General features: G+C 40.3%; 1 protein-coding gene across 2 annotated transcripts in view; it reads right to left on the bottom strand.

Moving 5' to 3' along the window:
* The window catches only part of tbx22 (T-box transcription factor 22), a 33777-nt gene extending 9699 nt beyond the window's left edge, over positions 1–24078 (bottom strand). Inside the window, exons 1-5 of one of the 2 annotated variants that reach the window (XM_023272274.3) lie at positions 23960–24078; positions 18899–18996; positions 3857–4109; positions 2507–2608; positions 2254–2428 (exon numbers count right to left, since the gene is read on the bottom strand). In XM_023272274.3, coding sequence (XP_023128042.2) covers positions 2254–2428; positions 2507–2608; positions 3857–4109; positions 18899–18980 — 612 coding nt within the window. In that variant the 5' untranslated portion in view covers positions 18981–18996; positions 23960–24078. Of the gene's footprint in view, positions 1–2253; positions 2429–2506; positions 2609–3856; positions 4110–4505; positions 5041–18898; positions 18997–23959 lie in introns of those variants that run through there. The other variant, XM_035949058.2, reaches the window with a different exon arrangement.
* Between the last annotated feature and the right edge of the window lie 1763 nt (positions 24079–25841).

The following is a 25841-nucleotide window of genomic DNA, read 5'->3' as shown; positions in this document are numbered from 1 at the left end:
AAGTTTTCTGAAACTGATTTCCCAAAAGGTATATTTACAGCTCAGAGTAAAGCATTTGCGGCACTTTTTTTTCTTGGAAATTTGTGATTATTCATGTTCTAACATAATTGCACAAAGGTTTTCTCATCAATGAGCCTTTCAACACCATTAGCTAACACAATGTAGCATTAGAACACAGGAGTGATGGTTGCTGGAAATGTTCCTCTGTACCCCTATGTAGATATTCCATTAAAAATCAGCTGTTTCCAGCTACAATAGTCATTTACCACATTAACAATGTCTAGACTGGATTTCTGATTAATTTAATGTTATCTTCATTGAAAAAACTGCTTTTCTTTCATAAATAAGGACATTTTATTTATATATATATATATATATATATATATACATATACATATACATATATATATATATATATATATATATATATATATATATATATGTATGTATATATATATATATATATATATATATATATATATATATATATATATATATATATATATATATATATATATGTATATATATATATATATGTATATATGTATATATGTATATATATATATATATATATATATATATATATATATATATATATATATATATATATATATATATATATGAATGCACAAATAAACACGTTTGAACTCTTCACTCTACAAAAGAAGCCAAATAAAAATATACATAGTAATGTAATATATATGAGGTTTCACCGTGGAGGTAACAGATTATTTTAAAAACACAAAACAGCTACACAGACAAACACAGTGCCAAACAGGACTATGTTTAAGGAAGGTACTACAATAAACTTTATTGGTGTTTAAAACCAAAACGAGCTAAATAACACGCTTCCAAAGAGGCCATAAAGTGACCACAAAAGTATCAGGGATTATGAGGCTGCTTTAGAGGAGTAAGTCTCAGCTCAAGTGAAAACAGAGTTTCTGAATCCTACGCTGGAACAGTGAACGTCCCATACACACAAATGCCAGGGCAGTTTCATAAACATGAGGATTAGGTCGAAAGCCTCTTAGGGCTTCAATGGTCACCACATCTGTACATCACTGATTCTTCACAGGAAGTTTTGGAGCCAAGACAGGAATTGTAATTCCTTCCTCTTTCTAGCTTTAACTCAACAGACCTTCAAGGTGTGTATTAGAGTGATTTAAGGAGGACTGAAGCAGATTCTGGTGCTGTGCTAACCGACACCAGCAGCAACACTTAGAAAAGACTGTGGACAATGCTTCTCACCCAGTACACAATCTGGAGGTACTTAGAGAGCACCTTCAGTCATAGATTAATTCCTCCTCAGTGTAGATCTGAGCACAACAGGAAGTCTTTCCTACCTGCTGCAATCAGACTTTTCAATTCTCAGTAAGTCTTAGTAATTCATATTTTTAACTTATGAGTATATGCTGTGCATATGTTTTAACATAACTTTTATATATATATATATATATATATATATATATATATATATATATATATATATATATATATATATATATATATATATATATATATAACCTATATAGATATATGACTATTAGATAAATATTTTGACTTTTGTGTTGGTGTTTGTCAGGTTTGTGGGTTGTCTGTATATCAAATGCGGCTGTTACAAATAATTTCCTTGTTAGGATCAATAAGTATGTATTCTATTCTATTCTAAATATAAAGAAAATTACATTTTAAATATAAGTCAAGGATACATGGAAAAATAAACAACACATCCTGGGATCCAAGCACCCATTTTATATGCCTATTATTATTATCATTATCATCATCATTATTATTATTATTATTATTATTATTATTATTATTATTATTATTATTATTATTATTATTATTATTATATTTGTTGCACAGTATTTACACTGCTTAATATTCTATTTTTTATTGTACCAGCACCATCTGTTTTTTTCTTGCACCTTAACTTGGTCTTCTACCAGCATGAGTTTTGCATCTTATTTCTTTTAGCAGCAAGATTTATACACTTGATTTTTTCTATAAGAAAGACTTATGCACTTTATTTCTTCTACCAGCACTTTACATAATCGTTTCCCAACTTTTGTGAGATATTGGATACTTTGCATTTCCCCAAGGGGATTTATAATCTATCTATCTATCTATCTATCTATCTATCTATCTATCTATCTATCTATCTATCTATCTATCTATCTATCTATCTATCATATTATTTTGAACCATTATTTTTAGCACAGAGAAAGAGGAAGCAGCTCATCTGTTACCTACATGTCCCTTGTCGTCCATCTCGTTGTTGGTGAGTTTGACCCGGTCAAAGCTGATGACCTGCCGCATCCACGTCTCTCCTGCGCACGGCGAGTCTGGATGCACGTAGAGGCGCGGGGAGATGCAGGAGTGGTCCGTGTTTCCAGCCACCATCCACTGCGAGCTGTGGTACACATACCTGAGGAGGGGTGGGGATACGTGTAAGAAAACGGGTAGATGGAATAATGTACGTTGGAATAATTGAATAAACTCGCACCTGTAGCGTTTGGAGTCCACCGGCATGACGTCCATTGCAATGTAATACTGCTGGCAAGGGTCTAGGTTGCGCACTTTTACGCGCACAGAGGGAAACATTCTCCTGAAGAAAAGAGAGAAGAAGAAGCGCAGAACAATTTTTTTTACAATTAGAAATAAGAAAATAGTTCTGAAATCTTTTTGAAACAGGCAGAGATGTCATGGATTTCCAATTATATTATGGCACAAAACTAGACCAGGCAAAAAAAACGTTCCTGCCTGTATCCGCCAAGTTCAGAGGAACGTTCAGGAACCTCGAGGGGCCTTGAGGGCATCTTCACTGCCGAGATTTATAGCTTGTGTTCTCGGTAATTGAATAAACGGAACCGAGATTTCAGCAAGTAGTTATGTCCTAATAACTCATTTCTGGAGGAACAGAGGAGGACGCACAAGGCTGCAGCTGACCGTAAATGAATGTCTTTGAAACCGAAACATCAAGTTAATTTAATCGATCTACACCCGGGAATATCTCCATGTCACAAGGTTTCCTCATGCAGCTGGCAGCCCTGTGCCACATCGAACAGGTTTTCTTGTAAATGTTTAAAATTCAGTTCCATCAAATGTAAGAATTTGTTTTATTCTTTCCGCATTTTTCGGTTTATTCAAAATAAGAGCCAGGATTCCCACATGGTGAAATGATATATTTCTGCATGTTTACCAAGAAAAAGGTAAATATGACGCTTTCAGTTATTGTTAAGTAGCCTCGATAACTCCCAGTTCATTTGCTTAGAAAGTGTTGTAAAACTGGCAGTTCTTCTGCTCCCCTCTGATTGGCTGCAGCGCCTTTAAAGCCTTTTTACACTTGATAAAGACGCACCTGTGACCGCAGAACAGTTCATGTAAATATCATATCACACACTGATAAAGACCACCCTACTTTGGATTTAATTTATAACAGACATCTCTAACACTGAATCAGAACAGATAAAAGGAGCATTAATTTAAATAAAAAGCAGATAGGTGATCCCTGTTTAAACAGTCAGGCCCCTGATGCAGAATATAGGCCCTGCCCGTATTTTTACGCAACTACACCGAGTTTTAGTTCATTTTTTTCTTTCAGACTGCTCCTCATAACCCTGATCTCATAAGAAACTTTGATTTTTCTAAGTTAAACTGTCTCATAAAATAATAATAATAAATCAGCTCATACAGACCAAACAATATCTTGCAGATTGTTTCTCCTTTCAACCTGTAAGGTGCAGGCCAAAACAAATCTACAGTGCATGATGCATAAATCCAGTAAAAGGCCACATTCCTTCACAATAACAGCTGCAGATCCCAGTAAAATCTGTCTTTTTCTCGGTCTTTCTACCTGCCAGCTTTAGTGATGATCATCTCGGTGCCGATCTCGTAGAATCTCTTCCACAGCTCGGAGCCCTGCAGCTCTACTCGGACCTCTCTGTCCGGCCGGCAGTCGCTCTCCTTCGGCTTGTTCTCCTCGCAGGCCTGGTCCGAGGGTTCGGTCCTTGATCTGACAGTGTGTCTCTGTGGGTCACGGGAGTCCTCCGGCCTCCCCGCTGCTGAACCTGCGCTCTTCAGCTGACTGTTGGGATATTTGTGCTGCCCTGAAAAATGCAAAAGAAAAAATAAATAAATAGAAAAAGAGAGAGATGCTGAGAAAATTTCGCTTGTGTTGTTTATAAAGATTTAGCTTTGACATTGGTGATTTTTTTATTTTTATTTTTGACGACACTTTATTTATAACGGACTATTGTTTTATGAAAACGTTTTTGTGGTGTTTAATATTTGCAAACCTTTATCCTCTAAAGTAGTTTTGATATTATCATCATTTGGGCTTTTAACTAAATTTATTAAAGTTGTGAAAATAACATAGAAATTAATGTGGCCTGAAGATGAAAAACTTTTGTGCGTTTTACTGTTCCAAACTGTGCGTAAAATCCTTGGAACCAAAAGCAGACAGATGCTACTGAAAATTCAACATCCGTGTCCTTGTGTCTCACCGGTGAAGATGCTCCTGTCTCCGCTCGTGTCTCCAGCAGAACTTGACTCGAGTCCCTCCGACACTTTCATCCTCTTGCAGGGTTTCCCGACCAGCGCCTCCACCGAAAAGGCGTGAGCCCGGGAGCTCAGGCCCTGCATTCTGCCGAAAGACACTGTCTCTACGAGCCGTATATCTGCCTGAACTTTGACTTGGTCCCGCACAGGGTTCGGTGTCCCGGCTCAGTCAGACCAAGACGGGGGAGAATAAAAACCAGCAGCAGCACCTCAGGGCGCCCCTCTTCTCTCAAAGCGGCTCCGTGACGCTGCGTAATTGATCCGGTGCGTTCCCATGTGTTCGCCGAGACGCGCGCCCTCATCCAAAAGTCCTGATTATTGGCACGCCTCTTCTCACTACGATATTTCCCTCTCTCCCCCCGTTATCCGTTTCAACGTCTCCCCTTCCCTTTCTGTCTCACTGAAGGCTTGTTTCTCTGGTTCCCCTCTGGGCGTCACGGGAGAGGGAGGGCAGAGTGCAGCGCGCATTCCTCCGCACGGGCCTGCGCTGCAAAAAATATCATCTTTGCTCTAATCTCGATCTTCAAATCGGATTTTTTGACCCTAAGGCAAAAATGTTCCACGACCAAAGTGAAAAAATAATTACTTTTCTGCCTAAAGTGGTTGTTTTTAAACATGTCAATACTGAAAAAAACAACAAAATAAGGCAGATTAGTTATCGACTGCACCAACAGTCGACACCTGATTCAATTCGCAATTAAATCAAGGTCATTTTAAATGAAAAGTGTTAAAAATCATTTCCTCCAAGTTGGAACAAACTAATGAGACTTAATAAATGAGGGGTATTTCTTGCAGTGTTCACGGAGTATCCAGGACAACCAGGAGGAGCATCTTTACGCGCCACTGTCTTGCTGAGATAAATTTGGCAAATTCAGGAGTATCATGCTAATAAGGTTTGTACCCTTTAGCAATCTTGTGAAAGTCCAAGAAATCGTCAGAAATAAAATGTCAGAGAATTAGGCCAAGAAACAGCGATTTAAAAGTGATCCGTTGGCCTGTTATGGTTATGTCTAGAACGTGTTCAATGGGATTTTGTTAGACATCTTTCCTTGAGGCAACATTTTTAAACAGAAACAAGCCTTTCAGTTGTTTTCCAAGTTGCTTCCCTCCATTTAGAGAGCCGACAGATAAATAAAGTGACTTTTTTAGAGTATTGGAAGTGGAGTCGAGGCATAAATATTTAAGTCTGTTAATTCGGACCATCTGGAAGGTAAAATATCTCCGTGAAACTCTCTGCATTTCTGTTGAAGCTAACATTTCCTATATTAATTTGGAGGCTTTCCTTAGAGCCCTCTCTTGTCTCCCGGTTCTCCGGTACAGAAGTGAGATTTTTTTCCCCCTCCTTCTTCCTTTTCTGTTGTGGTACCCGGTGAGGGTGTGCGCCAGTCTGGTTCTCATAAATGCGGAGATCAGATGGAGTTTGGCGCACAGGGGAAAACTGGGCTGTAATGACAGCTCGGGATTATTACATTACTGCTCGACATGAAATAGATCCGCTTTACACAAATACAAGTCAGCGAAGGCTCTATTTAAAATGTTTTTTAATCACATGCTATAATTGCTGTGAGGAGAAAACAAATGAGGGCTGTGTTTACGGCACGGTTGGTTTGGTTGGTGATGGAAATCTCTGACAACAGCCGGGAAATGGAGAACTATGACCAACCGGAATCACATGCTCTCTGTCATCATAACCTGTTTTAGGACTGCGGCCTGGATCCGTGTTTATTCTGTCCAAACTTCTCTTTGAAAACTGTCACAAAGTGCATCTGAAACGCTGCGTCCTGCTAAAGGAAAATGCGCAAAGCTGGCTGTGCGCGTAAAGGTCCCGCTGCTGCTGCCTTTCATTACAATAAAACGCGGAAAACTGATAGAAATAGCCTGTGTAGTTTCCCTGAGCGATTGCTTTTCCATTCTGTCTTCAGCAGTCAGCTCATAAATCTTCCTCATGGGATTATGAGATGTCAGTGGAGTGATGACGGGCGTGCAGGCCTGTGATCACCTCGCCTGGCTTTGCTAAGCACAACAGGAAGCTCCTTCTCGTTGCTTTCTGATTCGTAATCCAGTGCAAATCTGCGTTTGTCCCATTCAGGGATACTTGGCACACATGTTTCCTCTTATTAAGCACAATACGGCCGTTTGGCGGAAACAAGAGACTCAAATCCAATTTAGAGGAGGCCTCAGGTTTCCATTAATGCGGAAGTTTGATGACCAGCTTGCAATTAGGCTTTCCCATCATTTTGCGCCTTCAGGCTCGCTGGCATGCTGTTGATTTGTAGCCTGATTGATAATCATTTGCGAATAATTGGTTTGCCAATGAAGCCTGTTGGTATGGAAGGTCTTGAATGTACCCAAATAAAACTCTAACGCAAGTTAAGTTTAGCTAAATCTATCTTCCTCCCCCTTTATTTAATTTGGTATTTTTCTCTTTTTCAGTACAGATGCTTTATTTATTCTGTGTCATTTGTTTTTCACTGTGGCTTGGTGCAGCTGAAAGTGTGTGTGTTTGGAGCTGCAGGCCATTGCCCAAAGAGTAATCACGACCAGCAGTGCAGCCATGTGAGGCATCTGTCTCTACTGTATATGTGCACACGCTCACAACTTTAAATGTATCTGTGCATGTGTGTTTATAAACAGGCCTGTCTGTCTGCAGCTCAGTGCTGAATGGATGTGACGGGCCCCCTGATGGTTTGTTTTAAGTTGGATCCTGATGCTGAGCAGTTAGTGTGTGTGTGTGTGTGTGTGTGTGTGTGTGTGTGTGTTGTTGTTGTTGTGTAAGTGTGTATGAGGGTTATTCTGGGCATGAGCTGCTGGAGCGGATGCCCGCTCGCTGCCAGACGTCAAACTTCCACCACCAGTTTGCTGTGACTTTTGGAGAGTGTTTGAACGCTGTGCACACTTAGTGTATTGTGGCACTAATGGGATGTGAGTTCTCTGTGTTGGACGTGAATGAAAGCTCACCTGGAAAACACACACACACACACACACACACACACACACACACACACACACACACACACACACACACACACACACACACACACACACACACACACACACACACACACACACACACACACACCCATACTCTGGTAAGACAATGATAAGCTAATTGTTTCTAAAGTTGGTTTTATAGTTACTACGGATGCAAATTTTTAAACAATTTGCTTAACTAATACCTGCATGATCAATCAATAATTGCTAATCATTCTAATTTATGAAGTATCGTGGACATTTATTTAGAAGTCATTGACATTTAACCATTCAGCGACATAAACATTGTCCTAGTAACATCAGACTTGTCTTCATTAACTGACTGGAGGGCATTAACTGTGACAAAAGTCTCTGTCATGGGGGCCCTTGCTAGCTAAACATGAAACCATCTCCTCTGGTCACTACAGAGTTAAACAGCAAATGAACTTCAGTCTTCCGTCCTATTAAACAGTAAGAGGCTCCACCTGGTAGCACAAACAGGGACTACAGCTAATGTACAGTACATTTTCTGACATGCAGGACCTTCTTCTTCTGCCTTGACACATTTATCCACCTAAACCTTGTCCTTATGGACCTCACCTAACTTCATAAAGCCAAGCCTTTCTGGCAGAAAGCCCTAAAATGCAAATTTCTCCCTTTGCTGCCATACCGAATTGACATAAAAGCATGATTTCTCAGAAATAAGACTGAAATATTTGGGTCATTCCAGAATTGGAAAACATTTGGGCTTCAAAATGATTGAAAAATAAACCTTCTTTTTTACAGTTTTCTGCTCCATATTCATCAATAATAGGTAATAAACTATCAAAGGCTTGATTGGCTCAGCTTAATCATCAATGCTAGCATTTTTATTCCAGTTTTTATGTGATGTTTGCTAACCCTAATCTCAGGAATGGTTGCTAATCCATGCTAATGTTACCTTTTTCTCAGGAGTAGAAGCTAGATATTTAACTAGCTGTTACCAAGAGGACAAAGTTACTGAAGGAAAAAAGGAAAGAAAAAAGTACCCATTCTTTAGGAAAACTGATATTAATTCCAGCGTTTCATGTGATTCACTGTTTTTTTCTTCTTCTTCTACCAGCTAAAAAGGTTATGCTAACAGGGTTGTTGTGGGACACACTATCCACGAATAATAATTATTAAAATATTACATTGATTAAAAAAAAAATCCCACAATTACCAGAGACATGAATGAAAATAATAATACCAAAAAAGGAGATTGAAATCTAATTTTAACAGTTTTATTTGAGATTCAATTTGGTCATCAGAGGGGTGGGACAAGAGAAAAATTGCATTTTGGGGGGAACTCCAGACTTATTTGGTATTTTTAAAAATATTTTCAAACATTCTTTTTTCCTAGTTTTTTTAGATTTGGTCTCGGGACAAGAAAATTTAGACAACAACTGCATATTTTAGTATTTTGTACATGGATTTTTTGAAATTTAATGGGTGGGATGTAAAATGTCTTCCAATTCTGGAATGACGTATTTAGGAGCTAATAGTGTCATATCATTTATTCCACAAAATTACCATGGTTCCGTCTTCAATAACATTGCGGTTGTCATTAAAAGTAAATTTCCCATTTGACCGCTTTCGCAGGTCTATGGAGATAAAGAGTCATGACTAGAACTTAACCATTTTATGCCATCTAACTACATTGAAATATGTCTAAATTAGGAGAATACATTTGATAGCAATGCAATCAAATTGAAATAATTTTTGTACACTGTTGTGTAGTTGTTAATAGTATTTTTGGGTTTTACTATATTTTTAATCAGCAATTAGTAACAACCCTAATAGCTCAGGTGTTGAGCTGTTTGTTATTTACTGATGTTGTTGCTGAAAATGTGAAGAACGATGACTAGGAAGACAGAGGAGCAGGAACAGATCAAAGGCAACCAGTCAAAGCTTTTCACAACGCGACCAATTACAGAGTGACAAATTCCTCTGACCCCGACATGTCATCAGCTCCATGATGTGTTTATGTACGAGTGTGTGTGTGTCACATCTGCTACTCATAACCTCCGTCTTGTCCCTCTCTCGGGGGGTAAAGCTCGGCTGTCGGAGGTCCACGGCGTCTCTCAGGCTGTCGAGTCCCTGCAGGGATCCCCAGGAACAAAGTCTCTTCGGCGCTTCTGCTTCTTTAGCAGCTCTGACAGAAGATACCGATCGCATCCTTCTCTGCCTATAGGAGTTAGTGGACTGTGTCTGCCAACATAGCTGCCGCTTGACTTGTTGAAATGAATCCAAATACTCTCCTCAGATTTGCTGTCAATGAGAGAAATTTGCTTTATGATTTCATTTGATTGCTGTCTTGATGTCTGGATGAGAAATAGGAAAGTCTCACCTGTTTAACATTTGCACTAACTTGTATCACAAATAACAGCAAAGGAGTCCTGTTATTTGTGATACAAGTTAGTGTGAATCCAACCGCTTTAAGGATTGCTGAGGAAATAGTAACAAAAATGTGAACAAAAAAATCAAGATAAAAGACTGAAAGACATTAAAAAGAGAATAAAACAAAACAGAAAGAAAAGGAGCCAAAAGAGATTTACACTTTAGTTGTATCTAAAGTCTTTAGATACAACTAAATAAAGCTCTAATAGAAAAAGCCACAATAGATCAACTGATCTGCTAACAAGGGTTGCTTGTGTATCCTAAGCCTGATGTAACCTCTTCCTGTCCTCATAGATGCACCAGCTGATACACTTCTTCATTACAAAGAAGAACGTCACTGTGATTTATTTTAAGTCAAAACCACATGGAACATCCTGCACCACATCAGCTGCAAGAAATCCCACCCAAATCATTAATTCACATTATTTTAGCACTATTTATGTCACATTTGCTCAAGTCACCTGTTTTGGGAAATTTCTGACCTTTTTTATTTTAGATTTACATTGTCAGAAGGAAGTATTGGAACAGATCTGGAGCTGACAGAGAGGCAGACAAAAGCACTGTTGGAGTTAATTTTACATTGGATTTGTTGACATTTCAAAAATACTGAATATTGCCAGCCTTGGCCTTTGAAGATATCAACACAGCTGCTCTCAGATCCTCTGGCAGTCTGTTCCAATGACTTGGAGCATGAAAGGCAAAAAGCTGCCTCACCAAATGTTTTTGTTCATTTCAGAACAACTTAAGGACTCGTTCCAGAAGCCGTGAAAGACTTTACTGGTTCATACATGAACAGCATTTTAGACAAGTATATAGATGCAGGATGGCTAAGTGCTCTATAAAGTAATACACTGGAAGCACATATGTGTTGAATTTACTTTAAAAAACTGAGGGAAGTTGCCTTGAATTATTAACAATTACAACTAATGTGTAATGAAAACTTTAGTAATTTTAATTTAAATGCTAAAAGACTGCACTGGTTATGACAAGTTGATGTACCTTAAAAAGTAATAAACAATACTGACATGTTTTCACATGAGACACAAACCCCAGATTCCTGGGTGAATTCTTGTGTTTGACCCATTCACCCACCCCAGCCTCCTAAATTGAAATATTTAGGAGGTAATCAAGTAGTATTGTTCATTTATTTCTAAAATTTCCATAATATTCTGTTTGTTAAAAGTAAAACTTCAAGCCTCTTTTTCATCAATTACACAAGACCACAAGTTAATCATGTGCTATGAGGGCAAACACAACCACTAATACTGTTTAGTCATGCTAGATTTGCTAAAGAGAGAATTTAAAGGGTGTAAAGAGTAGAAAAAACAATATGTTATCTTTCCAGACGTAGCAGTTACATTAATTAGTAATGTTCAGGCAAACTATAACATTTGTAGCAAAGTATATTTGCTGGTGCAATTCAGTACAAGAAGTCATTAGTATTAAAATATCAAACAAGAAAAGCACTCAGAGAGTGCAGTACTCCGCCAAGGCTGCTCAGTCGTATCATTTCCGATGGATGAAATCTTGAAAAAATTTGTAGCGGCAATCACGGCACCATAGAATGTTGCCATTTAATATAGGTGTACCCACAAACAAAATGACTTTCCGCTGAGTACATGCGTGTGTTATGCATGTGTATGTTCTGTACAGACACTAAATCGTGTGACCTAAATATGTAGCAGGCGGAGGGAATTGATGGGACTCAGAAACACCCCCACAATTTAATAAATTGTTCCATGTATTTTTCCTAATGGATAAGTCCTGATAAGTCTGCAGCGGTTGATTTGTAGAATCATGTGATCATCAGCAGGCAGCTGACGTAGTGTTCACTTGTCATCATAGTTACAGTGATGCTGTGCCGCTATCTCACAATGATAAAGCAATCTTTACCAAATCTGTGGATCCATACTATAAGCCACATCAGTGCCAAAATCTAATCACTTGGTCCTTGTGTCATTTCTGACCTTCCCTGAAAATTTCATCTAAATCCGTTAATCCATTTTTGAGTAATGTTACTAACAGACAGATGGACAGACAGACAAACGTGCGCCGATCGTCACATAACTCCGCTGTTCCTTGTTGGAGTAAAAAAGTCAGCCTTAAAATGCATAAAAATATTTGCTCATTTTCTGCTCTTAGTTAGAAGCTAAGAGAGGCAGCAAACTACGAGTCTGTTTTTATCTTTTTTGCTGTGAATCAAGTAGAAGAGTGTTGCAGTGGTCACATAACAGTGTGTCCGAGTCTCTTTTCTTTTTCCTCTGTGCTCTATAGGTCTCTGGCTGGCAGCGTCAGGGGATCCTGGGCATGAGGCCTGGTACTACCGCCTTCCCCCTGCCCACAGTGTAGGAAGATTTAATGGCTCATGTGCCACGGCATCCAGCCTTTACTGGCTCCTTCTGCTCCTGCCTGGTCGGGTGGGTAACAAGGGATGAGGGCAGGAGAAAAAACAGTGGAGGAGAGCAACATCCCTGCCAAGATGCAGCCTCCTCCTCTCACCACAAGTGTGTTGTGAATTATCTTCTCCCTCTCCCTCCCTCTTTTCTCATCCTAAGCCTTGAGTTATCCCTTGCTACTCACCCTCTTCCTATTAAACACATATAGATCTTCATCTGTCCACAATGCTTTCATGAGGCCAACTGTGAAGCTGACTCTACGGCACATTCATCTCACTTGTTTGGATAGCTAATTCTTTTTGATGAAAATTGCCTTTTCTCTCTCTCCCAGTCTCTCTCTCTTCCCCTCTCTCTCGCTTTCTCTCACATTGCCAGTAACCATGTGGTTAATGGCTGCGGTAAAAAGAAACAAAAACAGACGTAATTGATAATGAGAGTCAGACTGTGCATGTGAGGATCTCCGTGGAGCGTCTTCTCTCCGTCTCGGACGTCCCAGACGGGCATTTCTGCCAAGCAGGAATCTGATTGAACAGGGCACCGGGATCCACGGGGCTCTGGGGTGTTGGGATTTGGAATACAGCTCTGGGAATGAGAATTCTTCTTCCCAGAAGGATGTCAAGGGGTGGAAAACTAATCCGCAGGGTGTTGGTGTGTAATTTCCTAATACCATAATGTGTAACTAGCACATGATTTTGGACTATTTGGATAAAATAAAGCATAAAGGTGAGCAATGCTCCAACAAAAACACACTTCTGGATTGTTAGCAGACTTAAGCAGGAGTTTGATATGTGTTGAGGGCTTCTTTTGGTGTTGTTAACATTTATGGTAAGGGGAAGTAGTAATTATTGAGGGGAAATCCATCGTTTTGCGTGCATGTGGTGGAAGGTTGTTGAAGGACCCCACAGTCACACGTCTTTATCTGTTTTTGTCCCGCTGAACACAATCACTCTGAACACAAATATTTTTGATCAAAACCGCACCACAGCGGAGGGGAAATATTTTTAGATTTCTCTGATAAATGAGGGGTTTCACATATCTGGATGTGGTTGGTGAGGGGGGGCAGAAGAAGAGTGAAAATTGTGGAGAAAAGAGAGAAATAGTGGGGGGAAAAAAACTGGCATTGTCACAAAAGCTTTTAAAACAACATGTGAAAAATCAGCAGTTCTTTAACAGTTAGCTTGTCATTTTTATTTGCCTCTTCAGATGGTGGCAGCGGTCGTCTTTCAGGCTGTGCCAGCTGGGATTGGCTGCTGGCTGGGAGACACAGGCCTGGCCCCGGTTAGCACTCTTATTATCATCACCACACACTGTAATTCACATGCCAATCACAGCTCTGAGCAGCACAGGGCTGAGGGGAGAGGGGCTGGTTAGAAGGGGCCGCCGGCTGGGGTGATGGGCCAGGCGGGGTGGAGACTGTACGCTGAATACTTCCAGCAGGCTCTAATCGGACCTTTCATTCCCACATCTCTTCAGAACAAGCCTGGATAGTGCAATGATTGGTTATACAGGGCTGTCCTGAGCCGAAGCAGGAGACTGTGCTGCCATAAGAACAGGACTGACCTCTGAGGGAGGTTAAACTGTCAGAGTTTGGCTGGTCTGGCCTGGCTCGAGTTAGCTGGGATAGACAGGACAGACTGAGCAAAGAATGACAATAGAGGTAATACTGTTAATCTCGCAAGAATTCTGCTTTTCAGCCAAAAGTCACAAAGATGAAAATGTGTCTGTTTAGGCTAAAGAACAGTGGGTCATACTGTACATGAAGGCAATGTGTTTAAATGGGAAGATGATATTTCCATTTGGGGAGAAAAAAATCAATGTAGCAAAAGATGTCTTTTTGTTCCAGCGTTCTTTCTCCAGAGAAACTCTTCGACCTTCTACGGATGACAGCAGCTCGTCCCAGCTCTTCGTTAACTCTAGTTATAATGCTTAAAACCAAAACCCATGATAATGCACCACACATGGTTTATACACAGAGATTAGCTGTCTAATTCTAAATCATATCAGCCGGATTATTCGTAATGAAGGAACAAAGTTCAGACTTTGGATGTTTGCAGGATCAATTTTTTTGTTTTTGGTCTTTTCATGGGAGTTGATGATAATTTAAAAGTTTGATTTGACATTTACCACCAAAAAACTGTCATCTTTGTAGGATATTCTGCACTTTCTGATGCTACTATGACCAATTTACACTGTTTACGCAGTCAGCACACACAAGCTGATATGGCAAACTTCTTGGTGAACAGTTGCTTATTTGCACATCCATCATTTCCAAAGAAATGTTCCCCTTTATCTGGAGTCATGTTTTCATCCACCTGATGAGTAAGTAAGGAAATAAAGTAAATGTATAGAAACCATGAACTGTATATAAAATTGAAATTACAAGTCAGTGTAGAAGTGCTTTAAACCAGCATCCTTTCTAATGGCCAGCAGGGGGCGACTCCTTTGGTTGTTAAAATAAGTCAGACTGTATAGAAGTCTATGAGAACATGACCCAAATTCTCACTTGGTTTGTGACCTCAATAAAAACGTTCTTATTGGGTTTGTGGTGTCAGTTGTTACTTTCAAGCCTCCTTCAATAAAACACGATGTTCATTTAGTAAACTTTAGTCCCATTTAGAGTAAAATTGATGATGTTTTAGGGTGTGGACACAGTACTCATCTGGTTTTAGAAGGCCAAGATGGTGATGGGCAAATTCCAAACTCAAGGCCTTGAAACGATAGTCCACAAATTATTGGGTGACGTCACAGTGGCCATGTCCATCTTTAATAAATTATACAGTCTATGTTAAAAAAGCATAGTACACAATTTTGTAAATCCCTTGGTTGAAACTTGCAAGGACCAGTGGCAGCTGCTGGAACCTAACTTGCAACCCCCCTTGTAATTTCACTGAATGTCATCACCATTTATACTCTGTGACACAACACCTGCGGGCATGAAAATTCACAAATAAGGCTTCGACACTGACATGGAAGCCAAAAAGACTAATTAATCCTGCTACTATGTCAATGAAGCTAAAATCCAGAAGAAAAATCTGAGCCATTCAACATGTGTTCATCCAAAATGTCCTCACATATATTGAAAAACATATTCTCTTTTCTGACTTTATTCCCACCCGAAAAGACTCTCTGCAGCCCTGCAGAGACACTATAATTTAAAGGCTGCCGAAACGGGAACTCAAAAGGCAACATGCTATTTCAATCAAAAGCCCAGTTCTTGCCCCATCATCCTGCCTGCCAAAGCATGGTGTAGCTCACACATACACACAGACACACAACACTCACAAGGGCTCGCCTGCCAACGTGTGGTTTGCTTTCACGATGCCTTAATGCCTTGTGGTTAGTGCTCTATCAGGGCCATGAGAAATGATTTATTAGTGGCTCCCGCCTGTATTTATAGATAATGAGCCTCCGTCAGTGTTAATAAAGAGATCCATTCTCAGCCTGGAAACACAGCACCTCTTTAAAGGATTACTGTCAGTGCTGAACAATAGCACGTCCTCCAAAGATAGCTATAGTGTTAAGCTGTGTGTTAAAAGTGTATGTTGTGGGCATACAGTCCATTGTAGTGGGAGAATTCTTCCTTCTTCACACAGGATCACTCACTATAGATACACATTTATCTTTCCCGTTATTGTTGTAGTCACAGCTTTTCATTCAGACTCTAAACTGACGGGTTTTTATAGGAGCTCATTTGCCGTGCCTCAGATGTTGGAGAGGACTGAAGCAGCATGAATAAGTGTTTCCCTCGCAGGCCTGCTTTTGCACTTTTATCTGTCTATATGTCAGTCACATGTACACTGTGTGTGTGGCGTTGATGTGGATGAAAGATGTGGAGACACATGAGAGCTCTGGCAGCAAAGTGTGTTTGTGTGACATCATTCTGTCTCCCTCTGGTTCCAATCAGCCCATCCTCCCCTGTTAATGACACCTGATAGATTAATGACTGATAAAGAGTGTGTGTCTATGTGTGTGTGTGTTTGGTAGGGGCCCACAGAAAGCCCGCAATCAGACAGCTCTCAAATTAGCGCTCCATAACTACATCCTGACCAGGGATTTTTAGACTTCTGAAACACAGGAAAGTCCTTCCAGACAATCAGACACACACATACATCCACACAGGCTATCGGTTCCTCCGTATATCACGTCACATTTGTCTTCTTTCCAGCATGGTGAACTCTGACATGGTGAGAAACAGGGGTGGCGCTGGGGAGGTCAGCAATTGTGGCAGCTTACTCTTAAATCCTCCAACTCTCCCCTTCCATTAAATACACACACATAAACATCTCACACATAACACTACAACACCAACAATAGGCGGCTTTCCACTGCAGGAACTCGAGGCAGGTATAAGGTGGCGCTAACGCTTACAGGAAATGCCCTGTAATCAACCCTTGCAGCCTCTCTGTGTCCGAGTAAACCACAACAAAAACAAATAGTAACCAGACCTAATTCTAGTATTATGAGCATGCAGGAAATAGAACAATGGAAGCTTGTTATGGTAGCCTGTAGGGTGAATTTTACGTGACGTTAGCGAGGAGAAGACTGCTACCCGAAGAAGACATCAAGAGGGCAGAAAAATTTGTTGTCCTCTCTGGATTTAACCAATCGGTGTTTGTCTTCTTTGAGTTTAACCAATCAGCATTGAGACTCACACAGCAGTTAGGGTATGGTACTTGATTTCTCCCACGAAAACAGTAACGTGAAAGAGGTTCTGTGGGGCGACTCTTACAGTCTGAACATAAACAAAGGTTTGGGGTGCAATAAAACGTCTCCCAAGTTTCTGCAAAAAAACATAATATGGCCACAGGGTGCTCAGGGTTAAGATTCAGATCAAATCCTTTCAAGCTGCAAAATACTATGTATTTGTCATAATGACCATTCAAATACAGGGGGGTCTCAACTCACGTCAGAATTCCATTCCTACAGCGAGACACAATGCAATTTTCAGCGCAAGTCGGAACTCACATATGTACATAAGTACCTATTTCACTCCCCTACGCTCACACAGTGGTAAAATCAAAATCTAGGACATAAAAACACTGTACAGTTTAAAACAGAGAACAATTCCTTAGCAATCTAATTTCACTTCCATGGAGATGGCTTTCCTTTCTTTGAAGCACTGCCATCAGAAGAGTCTGACTTACACTTGATGGGCAAAAAGCTTCCAAAAAAAACAAACACACAAACGAAAGCAAATATAACACAATCCAATGTGGAGAACAAATGGTGAATGTGACCAAAGCCGTCATCCTCATATAGCACCGCATGACAATGTATTCGTCCGCTCACTCGCCAACTAGTTCCCGCACGATGGTGACAAAACCACGAAACACTGTAGGTCGAGGACATCATAAACCAAGGACCTACTGTACTGTCTTTTTGTCAGTACCTACTAACAAAAACTTTTTATTAGTTTGTTACTGTCTTCTAATAGCGCTAATCATTATAATTACCATGAAGAGATTACAATTGTGTTACAGAAAGGCAAAATGTAATAACCCTTAGAGCACAAGTACATTTTTAGAAGAACATACTGATTACTGGATTATAGTTATAGGGTAATAAGCCAATAAAGGAGTAAATGTCTATACCACAACACTCTATTTATAACTGTTTTAATGGTTTATGATGGATCTATGAGTTTTTGAGCAGAGTTTACTCACTAGGTGCTCACTAAGTATATTTATACAGTGTCTCCTTTGTTTTCCACTAATGTCTTTATTGATATCGAGCATCTGGGAGATTCACAGCACAGCCGTGGTCAATATTCAACCACAAATGAGTCTGTTGAAATGGCCAGTGGTCATTGGCACATCAACAGCAGTTAGAGAGTAAAAGCAGTGTCACTCCTGCCCCTGCATTTTCCCCGTCACCCTGGGATATAAACCAACAGCCTTCCAGCAGCCTCTTCAATAACCTCTGCAGGCTACTAAAACCTTATCAGGGCCACTTTAGAGTCCAGCGGGGACTATAGCTCCATCACATTTAGCCATAAGAGGTTAAGTCTGTCAGTCCTCTGCTGTACCCACAGAGTGATGTGAGGATAGTTTCTGTCTGAGCTCAGTAAAGGAGCTGGAATAAAAAGCCTTGAAGCGATCTCTGTGTCATAATTGAAGAAAAAAAATACAGACCGGCCTGTTGCCCTCCGGTCGAAAGGTGTTCTGAGTGTGTGTTTGTGTGCTTTCTGCTCCTCCTGTGAACCTGACAGAGGTGACATCACTGAATCTGGAAGTGATTCGTCCAGGCTATGATGCCATTGGCCACAATTCAGCAGAGGGTGTGTGTGTGTGTGTGTGTGTGTGTGTGTGTGTGTGTGTGTGTGTGTGTGTGTGTGTGCTCCGCCGATGCAAAGTCAACATGGCTGCAGTGTTCTGGAGCAGTCTCATGATGAAGTAATTTCCCTGGAGTTTAACCCTCAGGAACATAACAGACATTCGTCCATTTCCATCCCTCTATTCTCTCTCTGCTCTTTCGTCTGCTGATTCTTCCACCTTTCTCTTTCTACCTGTGCCAGTAGCTTACATTGACTTGTATGTACAGTATGTGTGACTCACCTTTTTCCCTCTTCCAATCATTCCTTTTGTCCTGTAATTCACTCCTGAGCTTCGAAAATCCTTTTATCCCACGGGCTTCCATCTCAATCTTTTTCTGTCTTCAAACAGACAACATGGACAGACAGGCAGGAACATTAGGTCATAAGGAATACAAAACACCCATTTATTTTAAATATGACCAGCTTATTGTATGTTCAAAAGTATCTATTACTAAAGGAGTTTACTACGTAGAGATTTGTTTATAACTAAATTAAAACTGGCTATATTACACTAACTTCTTACATTAAGACTGGTTATTATTTATTTGCACCCAGTAGCTGCCAGGTGTTATCTAACTGAGCTAACCAACAAAACCAACACTAACTTGTTAATACATCACCCATTAAGAATGAAGAGTAAATAAGATAAGCAGAACCAACATTTGATAATATGTGGTTTTAAATGTGAAAAGAATTATAAAATGACCTTACAATAAAATACAACATTGTTAAAATATTTAAAAGCTTCATAAATAGCATTTGGCTGAACGACTTAATACTTAGGCAAGGATGGCATAACTATATATTTTGAAGACATTTATTCTAATCTATGCATACAAATAAAGGTGACGCGGAGAGGCAGAGACCTCATAGATTCACAAGTTCTAGAGGAAGGAAAAATAAAAGGGGTCATTTTCATTGAAAACTTTTAAGTGTGAAATTCACACAGGACACTGTGAAATTCAACTGTGTATTCCATAATGACACAGATTTGTGTTTGGTGACTCTGCTCAAGTAATGCTCTGGATCAGTTTGAGTAAGCATAGAGCGTAGACAGTCCCTGAGATCACGAATCCCCAAACCTGTGTTCCCAAAGGGAGCAGATTAGACAAGTCACTTTGTAATGAAATGTGACTGAATGAAATTAGCCCATCTGTACCAGCAAGTGTGTCACATTTCCTTTGACTTCAATTATGCATACATGAAATTCTCATCTGAATGCAGGGAATCATGGCTGAATGCAAACAGATGAACATCTGGCAGGACAGTAATGTAGTGACTTGATACAAAGGAAATATATTATGTGGGTATAAGGCTGTGTGTTGCTTCAAGTATGATTTTTTTTTTAAATTCATGCAAATGTGCATGACCTTTACAGCTGGATACAGGGTATCAGCAACATGCTGAATGCAAGGAGATAAACATCTAGCAAGACACAATAATGGAAATATTCTACCATTGGAGAATGGCATGAAATGCAGAAGCAAATGAACCAAGGCCTCGACATGGCCTTCCCAGAGCCTATGTTGAACAGAGGCTCATCTCCTATTGCACTGGTTAGCTAGTCCAGATACAGAACCATGCAAGAGAAGGTACAGAAAGTATATGAGCACTGGCAATGAAGATCGGAGAAGCTTTATAGTATTAGTGAGCTTTTAAAACCTAATGTTAATGGATGGCTGATGCTTATCTGAAGAGAAGTCGGATATTGTAAGATCATGCAAGGGAAAAAAATTCTCAGTATATGAAATGAACTCCCTACGTCTAAGAAACAACCCATGCCACAAGAATGACTGTTCTAAGAGGTGTATGTATGGACTAAAACACCTGGACTTAAAAAGCCAAAGCAAGTGTAACAGCAACACGTTTATCATTGCCCTCTGGGTGACCTTCTTCACTCCACTGATGAAGAGATGGAGATGCCTACGACAATATCAGTTCCAAGGCAAGGCAAAAACTGAAGGGTCTCAGCATCTTAAGTTTAACTGGACCCCACAAAAACATTTATTAGATTCAAGAGGTGAAAGTGCATCCATCCATTTTCTTTCGCTTATCTGGGGCTGGGTCACAGAGGCAGCAAACAAAGTAGGCCGTTCCAGATGTCCTTCCCACCAGCAACACTTTCCAGCTCTTCCTGGAGGATCCCGAGGCATTCCCAGGCCAGACGAGATAGATAATCCCTCCAGTGAGTTCTGAGTCAGCCCCGGGGTCTCCTCCCAGGTGGATGTGTTCGGAAAACTTCCAAAGGAAGTCTCCCTTCTGAATCAGATGTCCAAACCACCTCAGCTGGCTCCTTTCAGCTCTACTCCGAGCTCCCTCTGGATGTCCAAGCTTCTCACCCTGTCTCAAAGGCTGAGCCCAGCCACCCTATGGAGGAAGCTCATTTCAGCCGCTTGTACCCGCAATCTCATTCAGTCACGACTCAGAGCTCATGACCATAGGTGAGGACTGGAACGTAGATGGACTGATAAATCGAGAGCTTGGCCTTGCGGCTCAGCTCCCTCTTCACCACGACGGCTCGATACAACATCTGCTTTACTGCTGAAGCCACACCAAGCCACCTGTCCATCTCATGCTCTATTTTCCCATTTCTCATTAACAAGATCCGGAGATACTTGAACTCCTTCGCACAGGAGGTGAAAGTGTTGAACAAATATAGAACCAGATTAAGATTTAGATTCAACTGATTTCATTGAATGTTGGCAAGGCAGGCTGCTGGAGGAAATACTGAGGCAGAGATGTGACAGGGGAGCACTCTTAGTAATGTTGACAGATGCTTCGTTGTCACTATGATTGTTTCCTCTACTAATTATCTTGATGCAGGTACAGGAACATATTTCTAACAGAGCGGTGAATGAGAGCTAGCAGGAAAGACTACGAGCTCCTTTGACCAAACATCTGCACGACAGTAGTAGTTAAAGAAGACTCCTAAAATTAGTCAAGGGAGTAGCATCAGATAAGAACCCTGAGATGAGTGATAATTCTAGCGCGTTATTCTAAAAGGAGGTTATGCTGTTCCAGTGCCTGCACAATAGGGACTAACTGTAAATCTGATCATGAGCCTTCATCTCAAGATACGATAACAAGCAACTTATTCACACATTTGTGAAGTTGAGAAGTCTAGAAACCGCTTGGGAAATTATTCATGTCGCAAAGTTAAGTCGCCCTAACAAAAAACCTAAAGTCATACTTCACTACAGGTGGAGATAATACAGCATCTGCAAAACATCTCTAATTCAATCTAAATGGTCCTGAGGCAGAAATACTCATTTTTGCTGGAATTTAGAGATATTGAGTCAAATCACCATCATTAAAACAGCGCATTTAAAACAACAGCCGCTGCAACAAAGTGCTTCCAATTAAAAAAAAAATTAAAATTAAAAAAGACTACTTTGGTAACACAAATTGCCTAAAAAGTGTACCAGTGGGTATTGGGGCTAAGTACCTATAGAATTATTTATGATGTGAATTTACGTTATAAATAAATTAACTACATTTTTAATTAGAAACATTGATGATTTAAACCACCAAAATTGTAAGGGTTAGGACTATAATACATTATAAGGCTGAGATCTCACAGTATTATCAATAATGAGATTAACCCAAATAAACTGACGTTGCAGCGAAGACGCCAAGGTACTATTTAATATCATAGCTAAGATCCTTCGGTATTACTGATTTTGGAGGTTAACCCAACTACTTCAGATAAAAGGCAAAGACCCCATGGCATTAATAACAAGAAAAGCACTCAGAGAGCAGTACTCCACCGAGGTTGCTCGGTCATTGTATAATTTCCGATGGATAAGTCCCGATAAGTCCACAGAGGTGGATTTGTAGTAGAATTGCAATCATGTGATCGTCAGCAGGCAGCTGATGTAGCGTTCACTTGTTGTCATGGTTACAGTGACGCCGTGCTGCTATCTTGCAATGATATAGAAATCTTTAACAAATCCGTGGATCCAGACTATAAGCTGCATCACTGCCAAAATCTAATGAGGTGGTTCTTGTGTCATTTCTGACTCTCTCTGACAATTTCATCCAGATCTGTTGTTCTGTTTTTGAGTAATGTTGCGCACAGACAGACAAATAGATGGACAAACGTACGCTGATCGTCACATAACTCTGCCGTGTTCCTTGGCGGAGTAATTGGGGAGATTAACCTGACGAATTTTCACTAAGTTATGATGATGCAGATTTAAAAAGTAATTACAAATTTAATTGCAGCAAAATATAGTTCCTCTTCCGCTATTCTGTCCTGGCAGAATACGAACTGTACATCCAGACAGATAGCGAACAAAGAAAGGAGAGACCCAGCAGGCTTGACTGAGGTTGAGTCGTGTTTACTGAGTCTCTGGCCTTTATAACATTTTGTAAAACTGCAACACACAAAAAAGGGTGCATGTCACAAACAAATAAAATAAGTAAACACTCTCCACCCACAGGCTACAGATCACGTAACAAAGATAATTTTAGTGTCAACAAATAAACACCCTTTTCCACAGGAAAAAATGCACTTGCAGGAAGTCAAACATAACATGAACACAGCAACAGAGATGCAAGTACACATATACATCACAAATGAGGTTCCACAACAAAATAACTAGCCGTAGCAGCTTAACTAATGACGTGTTAGCGGTTAGCCTCGCGATTAGCATTAGCGTCGCTAGCAAGGTTTCTTAACGTAAAATAAACGCCAAAAAACACCACCTTGATGCTCACAGTGTCTTCAAACAATGTAAATAAACAAATAGCAGTCATACTTACTGACTGTTGCACTGCAAGGCTCAGATATTGAACTCTGTGGTGCAGCACTTAGCAGACATGAACACGGGTCGTCTTTTTGAAATACGCAATTACGCAGAAGCACCACCAGCCAGGGGTACGCTAACAGTTTTCAATAAATGACAAGAGTCAGAACATCCACTAAACTTAAAATTGATGGCACTGGGATGGTGCTGCAGCATTGTGTAAAAGCATCTTTGACGTTTTCTTTCCTTAACTGAACATCTCTAATACTATTTCAGTCGGTACATGGGCATTAACTACTGTAAGATTAAAGAAAGATGGCACAGAGGAGTAGGACCGATGACAAGTCCATCAACTTTACCATACCACACTAACACGAGTTTTATCTCTATAAACTCCAAAAGCTCCTGTATGTTAAACTCGTCATGGTTACAATATGACTGCTCTGAATCAAGAACTTGAGCATAACTGAAATATCAGCGCAACCAATGACACTTTTTGTACTGCCTGGTTCAGTTTAAAAAAACACAGAAATACACTAGTTTAATGTCATTACCTTCCGGTATCTTTCTACAGAGGTGAGGGAACATTGCAGGTTGAAGGAAAAAGGTCACACCAGTAGAAGGTGCTGGAGCTGCAGGAAGCACGGTATTCCGTGGATCGACTCTGACGTCACTTTGTGGGCGGTGACAGCGGGCCCGAACCCGGAAGCTGGAGTGCAGGTAACAGGAATTAGAGAAACTTGGATTTCGATGTTTGAATTGAGAGTCTGTGTTGTTAAGATGAGAGCATATAGACAAGAATAGGATCGACGCTTGAGCAGAACTAAGGTGGTTAAATCCCCGAGGAAGGACAGGAGTTGGTGCTCCTCCCAATTCCATGGTGGAGTAACAATGCAACGTACCTCAAATTTTAATAATTCAAATGTCATTAGGCTAGCATAATTAGGCTAGCTAGATCTCATTTTGCTCCTCTGTTTGCACATTTAAATAGAACAAAATCATACCTGCAGTTAAAAAGGACAGAGACATTGTATAGCTGATTGTGGAAGGTTTTGTTGCAGCTTGGGATGCTACAGTGACTTCTTTGTGACATTCAATGTCTTTAGCTTGGAGCTGCTACAAGTGTCTTCTAGTTTAGCTGGCTAGAAACTAGCTAGTGGCTAACAACAAAAGAAGGACTCTGCACACAAACTTTAAAGCCCTCTCCAGTGAAAAGTGCCACTTTATGGTGTGTTTTAAATGCTGGGCAGCATATCTTGAGTGAAGTACAAGTGAGTATTTCTGTCTTGAAACTCCTGTCAACTTGTGGGCTTTCCAAATGGTATTTCACAATTGGTTTCTGATTTGAATATGTGTGGCTGAATTACTCCAACATTACAACTTTGCCATTTTGTGGTGTGGAGTAGTTTTGCACCGTTTGAACAGAGTTGTAAGTGAGCTGGAGTGCTTGAGTACAGAGTGATGCATGGAGCGAGAGGCCATGACTTAGTAGATCTGAATATTGTAGAGGTAGAAGTCTAAATGGAATTTTTTTTCATGTAAAAAAAACCTTCTAAATATGTTATTTTGATACCCAGAGATAAGTTCTAGGTGTTTGATCAATGATCAAAGAGTAACACTAACATTACGTTTCGCAAAAATAACACAACATAGGTCTAATTTTTAAAATGCCGTGCTAGTAGTATGCCATGAAAGGACTAAATAAAATACAGAGACACGTTTTTAGGAGTTAAATCAACGACCTAAGAAGGACTTTAACAAACTTATAAATAGGTGGTGCAACCTGACCCTTATCTTCTTGACATTTCTGACATTACCCCTCCTCTTCCTCCCCTCAACCTGCCCAACAGAGCAGCTCCTTCAGCATGAAATTATTACATTTCCCTGAGGTGAGCCAAGCTGAGAGGATGAAGAGCATGAGACAGGCAGTGCTTTGAGAGAGCGAAGGTAGCTTTAGAAGCTGATACTTGCAGGAAAGGCTCATTTGTCACCCTTGTCTCAAAGCCATATGTGACTGCCAAAAGTGTGTGGTGAGGCGGGGATCATGGGAGTGTGATGGACGCTGATTTTGGGGGAGAAATGTGAAAGGGGGCTTTGAAGCAGCATCACTGAGCTCCACCACAGGTCTTACCCAAGAGATCTGCTCCTCTGCTTCTCCATATGCCCTCTCTCTCCCTGTTTGACCACTAAATGTTCTCTCACTCCAGGCACATGGTGATTATGGCGGATCCACATGAAGACATGTCAGTGACGTTATGAAGCACTGAGCAGTGTCTAACTTTTTGGTTCAACGCAACTCTGTGGCCAGCTGTTACCATAGCAGCTGTGGTCCTCCTGTGTGTGTGCGTGTGTGTGTGTGTGTGTGTGTGTGTGTGAGTGTGTGTGCTGTTTGAATGGTTTGAGAGCAGTGAAAAGGACAAAGTCATTTGTCACTTG

This window comes from Amphiprion ocellaris, chromosome 13, assembly GCF_022539595.1.
Source record: "Amphiprion ocellaris isolate individual 3 ecotype Okinawa chromosome 13, ASM2253959v1, whole genome shotgun sequence".
Classification (NCBI taxonomy): Eukaryota; Metazoa; Chordata; class Actinopteri; family Pomacentridae; genus Amphiprion; species Amphiprion ocellaris.
This window is presented reverse-complemented; position numbering and strand designations above follow the sequence as displayed.